The sequence below is a fragment of the Arachis stenosperma genome, chromosome 1 (assembly GCF_014773155.1).
Source record: "Arachis stenosperma cultivar V10309 chromosome 1, arast.V10309.gnm1.PFL2, whole genome shotgun sequence".
NCBI lineage: Eukaryota > Viridiplantae > Streptophyta > Magnoliopsida > Fabales > Fabaceae > Arachis > Arachis stenosperma.
In genome coordinates, this window is record NC_080377.1 from 50,430,422 (window position 1) to 50,436,353 (window position 5,932).

Sequence of the window (5,932 nt, forward strand, 5' to 3'; positions counted from 1 at the left end):
TAGTTTTTTAATGTGTAAAAAAACCAAAACAATTATTTTAAAATGGAGAGAATATTACAAAATCATAAGTATCAAAATAAATTAATTAACATGCAAGTTACACGGTTTACAAAAATATAATCAAATATTTGACAGAAATAATAATTAGAAGAGTGCTAGAAGATCAGCAGATTTTGTTATTTGTAGCCATCAATTAATTATCAATAGTATTTTTAATGGTGCAAAAATTCATCTAATAGTGAAGAATTATTCTTTTTTCTTTTGCTGGCCAAGTGCTAGCCAAATTTTAATAAAAGTAGTGGTCCTCTCGATTTTTTCATAATGACTATTGAGTGAGTAAAAAATAAGCAAATTTAACTTATATTAAAATTCAATGATATATATCAATAAAGCGCATCTAATTGTAATATAATCCTGAGCATTTTTTTTTCTTTGCAGAGAAGCAATTTGAATTTATTTTTTGCTTATAACTCCTGGCGAAGAACAAAACAAGGCATTTGACAAGGTCCAACTTCAAGTCTTATGAATCACTGCTCTTAGAAAGGGAAACGTCTAGAAAGTTAAATAAGGGAAAATTGTTAGAGAGCCAGATCCACCATTACTAAGGAAACAATCATGCGGGAGAATATCAAAAACAGAAAATGCAGGTGTCCCACAAAATACGTAGTTCCAACTTCCAACCACTCCAAATCCTCACAGCAGTAACTTAGGAGTTAGGAGTATCATTCACATACCAGGCAGGCCTGCAGTGCCTCCATGTACCTGGTAGGCCCCTCAATTTTTCTGATGGATTCCATCCCCCTTAAAATATCCAAGATAATTTATTATTCACGATTTCACAGAAAAACAAATATTGTTATATGCTTCTTTCAATTACATTGATTCATTCTCCATTTAATTACGAGACCAAAATCATTAAGTCTCACACTCCGTCAAATGATAGAGGCGAGTCTATTATATATGCAAAAAGATGCGGGTACAAAAAAAAAATTCTACATGGTAAATGAACCTCGAGCTCTAATGTTGATGCAATTATTTTTCAATAAAAAGCATGAAGAAAGAGACATTAAAAACAGAAGTTGTCACTGTTAAGTGGACTAACATGAAGCTGGACGCATGCCCCCTCCAAATTTATATGCTCAAAATTCTCGTAGAGTTCGAGTTAATACGAATTAGTCCCCAGTCCCCACATGTCAAGTCAATGATATGAAACCGAAAATAATGACTTGTTTTCACTCATCTTTTGGTGTGTTCCACGTATTCCATATAAGCATATATCAATAACAATAGCGATGAAGACGCCAGCACAGCAATAACAACCACCAACGTCTGGCGCTAATTTAGAAAGTTTATGATATGAAGCATACAAAAATTTTTAAAGTAAAGCCAATCAGCAATCAATCAATCAACCAATAACATCTAATCAAAATAAAAGCACCACACACGGTAAGAGTGCACATGCTAAAGAAGTAAACCCACCTAACAACCTTTTTATCCTTCAATTTGATGATGGTCTTCGATTCAATTTTACAATCAGCACCAGACACATCAGACAAACACACGGTCCCTCAAATCCAATCATAGAAGCACCCCTTTTGTTTGATCCAATTCAATAAATTGAGGGGGTGACGTTTGGGCATATGCTAACTTTTAAATATCATATTATTATATTGTTCTCATGAATCTTGATGATAACTGTATCAGAATTCAAACAGAGAAAGTGGTAATCTAAGATATAGACTAAACATAAACGAACTCAAGATCCTGGCAGTAATTGTCAGAGAGGATCACATGTTTGAAGTATTCACTGTTCAGATGCTAATATATAGAACCAATTGTCTATGCGTCAGGACCTCTGCAAAAATAAAAAACCTCTGACAGAGGCTGCAAATTTGCACACTGCAGAAACAAATTGCATATATACATCCTATAGATTGAAGGGAACTTAAGACAAAAAGCTGCAAAACAATGATACTAGGATCTGTTATACCATGAATGGGATGTATCACATGTCTAGATTAATTATTTTGGAATTAAGGAAGAGTAGAGAACGGCAGAAAGTTAAATGGTAGGGGATATATTACAAAAATAGAACTGAAGCAAATGAATGATGAAGAATCTCAGACCATGTATTTACAAAATGTTAGCCACTAAGGCCTCCAAATTATGAGTGATAATCAAGATGCAAATGCACTAAAATATCCAGGATTCAGGGCTTCATTACCCGCTGAAAACAAATTAGGAAGAATCCATTCTCAGTCCAGGCAGGCACAAGTTCAATGTACTCCATGTGAACCTAAATCATTAGAAGTTGAGAGGCGTACAACCATCAGACTCCATCATTATCCATCTAATAGAAGTTCAACCAAGCATGTTAAATTTAGTCAAATTTTTCCACTTAGAACTAATCATTCCATTGCTGTCATTTTAAGCCCCACAGAGGGGGAAGGAGAGAGATCTAATGGTTAAATAGTACAGACAAAACTATGATAAGCAGGGGGCAGGGGGCAGGGAGGATGGCTAACCTTCACAGTTGTCAATGTAAAGCTATAAAGCATGGCAGTGCCAGCTTACCAGCATATTCGCGTGTCCGACATGTGTCCAATAAAAATATATTTTTTATTTGTTTTTCGAATTGAACACTGCTCGGACACATGGGAGACATAACATGGACATGTTTTTTATTTTCCTTATTTTTTTTTCTATTTTGATAGACCAGCTCAAATATTAAAACACGTAACCCAGTATCCAACATCAAACCAGTATAATCTATTTTTGGAGACTACACTCATTGTCAATGTAGAAGATAAAACTTTAGATGATCAATTTAATTGATTTCCATTTTGTTATGGCTAGTTCTACTAGACATGTGCTTGCACATGCTTTTCTGGTAGAGGCACAAAAATAACATGTATTGACACAAGACTTACGGAAAGAGGCATAGAAATATTAATCTTGATCATTTGAAATTTATAAATGGTAAGTCTTAAATATTATACACAAGAAGATTACCAGTTTTGAAGCTATTTCGTTAAAACTTTTAGTATATGTATGTATCTATCATGTGTGTATGTCATATCAATGTCCTAAAGCTTTAATAATTTGGTATATGTCAGAGTTAGTGTCAATGACTAAATGCTTCATGTGAAGCCTGGCTCATATGCAAATATCTGAAAAGTGAAAATAAAAAGGAGGAGGAAAATAATGCACGAAAAAGAGTTGGTTAACAACCTTCTCCATGAACCTCATCCTTAATTCTCCATGATTAACAAACAAGAAGAATCTTCCTAATCATTAAGGTCTGAAATAAGTTTTATACACACAATAGAAAAACCGTAATCATGAAGAATATCAATCACCAATTCAAGAATAAATATGTTAATAATGTTTTATCCATAATACATTACCAAAACACTTAATTTAGTAACCCTTGGTTTCTCCTTCCCATTTATTGCTTCCAAATGTACTCAATTTTCTCTCACACAACTCTGCTGGCTCATAATTGGGACAAAGGCCATACAACATTTGAAAATTGAAATAGACATTAAAATGTAGTCCCATTCCCCATCGTTTGTTCCGATTAATTATTTTATTTGGCTATGCCATGTGAATTCTGAAAAGAAAGAAACGCATCCCCAGGCTGAAACATATGGACAAAATAAAATGGATTGTACAAGTACATAAGATGATCAGAATTGTATGGATGCTCATTCTAGATTATAAGGAAATAAAATAAATTGAGGTGAACAAAGGAGAAGTAAAAAAAAAATGAACCACCATGCTATGTGTAGACAAAAAATCAGCTATCAAATCATTCATCTGTATAGAATACATATTAAAATACAAAATACACATTAAAAATGACTTAAACAACACATGTATGTATGCACAAATAATAGTAGCTGATTTTATTTTCCTTTTGTTGAAAACGGGAAAAATAAAAATACCTTCATGAAACAGATAATTAGTAACAACAGCATCCTAAAGAATGGTATATCTAGATATTTTCAACGAATGACTCATTTACTGCATACATAAAAAAGAAAAAGAAAAGAAAAAGAAGAAAAAACACACGCACACACTATACTAGAAATGTTTGCTCAACCAAAATCACATCATCCAGCCAGCACCATGATTTTCGAAAAAAAATTTTGGATTAGGCCTTTCTAGTTGTGTTGTATTGCTCGATAGAAAAAGGTTCTAGACATCTGGAATAAAGAATAATTTTTCTTACAAACAATTATAGTTACAACCATTTTGGCAAAGCAATTTTTCACTTGTCAGGAAACAAAAAATATCGGCCTTGTTTCTTTCCGATCAGCACCAAGTACCTCCCTCTCTCTCAGTGTGTCTCTTCAACTAGCAATTTCCTAAAGAGAATGGGCATTGACAAGTTATCTAGCACATTGTAGATAAACCATACACTATTCACTGCAACCAAATAGAGAGAGCAGAATCTAATAAACAAAAACGAATTCGATTAATCAGAGTCACACTATCGCCTAATTAGTTCAAAGGATTCTAACCTTGTTCCTCAAGTAAAATCTCCAATTCATGTCATAGAAAAATAAATATCTAAATAATAAAATGGAAAATGCAGCATTGTTAATCGATTTCCCTAACGATAACTGGTTCCATTCAGTCGCAGCAGTTTCGAATTTGAACATTTTCTTACCTCAAATCCACGTTTGAATCTCGAGGAATCGCAATGTGAACAAAGCTTCTAGCACGCCGAAGCAAGCCCCGAAGAAGACGTCCAGAACATAGTGCCTCCCGAGAGCGATCCTAGAAAGGGCGGTGGCTGAAGCCCAGGCCCAAACGGCGGTTACAACGGCGTTAATGGCGAAGACCTCTTCGCCGCCGAACCAATGGTCGATAATCATGAAGAGGCGTGGATGGTGAAGATCGGCGATAGCATCAACCATGCGGAGTTTGGAGAACGAGAAGATAGAGGCGACGAAGAAGACCCTGGAGGTGTGGCCGCTGGGGAAGGAGAAATGGTCGACGGGAACGACGGCGTTGTAGTCGCCGTGGTGGGAGTAGGTCGGGCGGGATCTGCGCACGATGAGTTTGAGGACAGCGATGAAGATGAGGTCAAGGAGGGAGCAGAGAGCGAGGGGGAGGAAGAGGTGGCGGCGGAGAGGGGAGGAGTAAGGACAGGCAAGGAGGAGTGCGACGGAGACGGGAAAGAAGAAGCGGAAGTCGGCGAGGAGCTCGAGGAAGCGGAGAAGTGGGCGTGGGGCGAAGGGTTTTGTGAGGTTGTGGACGTGGAGGGAGACGGCGGCGTCGAGGCGGAGTAAGAAAGGCTGTGGTGGCGATGTGGCGGCGGTTGATTTTGGTGGTGGCTGGTTAAGATGGCCCATGGCGATGTGGCTGATTAGGCTGGTTAGTGTGGTCCGATTTGACGTGGGAGGCCCAAACAAAACAATGAATACCCCAAACGACAGCGTTTCTTTTTTTTATTGGGGATAAACAAATATTTTTATTGAGTAAACAAATATCAACAAAAGATGGTCTCCGACCGTTTGACATATGTGCTCAAATGTTACGTAGCGTTTGTTTTGCAGTACTGGGACAGAGACCGAGAGACTGAAATACAGTATCATGTTTGTTGGTTCAGAGACTGGTACTAAAGTTTCTGTCTCTGTCTCCAAAAATTTCAGTATTTCAGTGCCTCCAAAATGTAGGGACACAGGAGACTGATATTTTTAGAAACAAAGACGGAAACTTTAATAACATTTTATACCTAAAATACTCTCATTTTAATTAATTAATTCCAATTTTATCCTTTGTGTAAATTAAATTAGAATTTTATTCTTGTTTCAATTTTTGTCTCTCACTTGGCACCAAACATATACTAAAACTTATTTTAGTCTCTTTCTCTTAGTCTCTGTCTCTCAGTCTCAGTCTTTCAGTATCTGTCTCTCCACCA

At 36.5% G+C, this 5,932-nt stretch overlaps 1 protein-coding gene across 9 annotated transcripts; it reads right to left on the minus strand.

Annotated features, from left to right (window-relative positions):
• Positions 1-401: 401 nt before the first annotated feature.
• Positions 402-5,447, minus strand: LOC130943429 (probable lipid phosphate phosphatase beta). Of its 9 annotated transcripts, none has more exons than XR_009071834.1 (3): positions 4,676-5,447; positions 1,480-2,296; positions 402-801 (listed from the first exon to the last, which is right to left on the minus strand). XR_009071834.1 is itself a non-coding variant. In XM_057871688.1 (2 exons), the coding sequence occupies exon 1, from the start codon at positions 5,361-5,363 to the stop codon at positions 4,677-4,679; it is 687 nt and encodes a 228-aa protein (XP_057727671.1). In that variant the 5' UTR covers positions 5,364-5,447; the 3' UTR covers positions 402-801; position 4,676. The 9 variants fall into 9 exon arrangements, 7 of the variants coding, with proteins under 7 accessions (XP_057727671.1, XP_057727593.1, XP_057727320.1 ...); XR_009071895.1 differs by lacking the exons at positions 402-801; positions 1,480-2,296 and adding exons at positions 3,882-4,370; positions 4,527-4,575; XM_057871688.1 differs by lacking the exon at positions 1,480-2,296.
• Between the last annotated feature and the right edge of the window lie 485 nt (positions 5,448-5,932).

Excerpts from the sequence above, each read along its gene's own strand:
- LOC130943429 (XM_057871688.1), bottom strand. The coding sequence starts at position 5,363 with ATGGGCCATCTTAACCAGCCACCACCAAAATCAACCGCCGCCACATCG.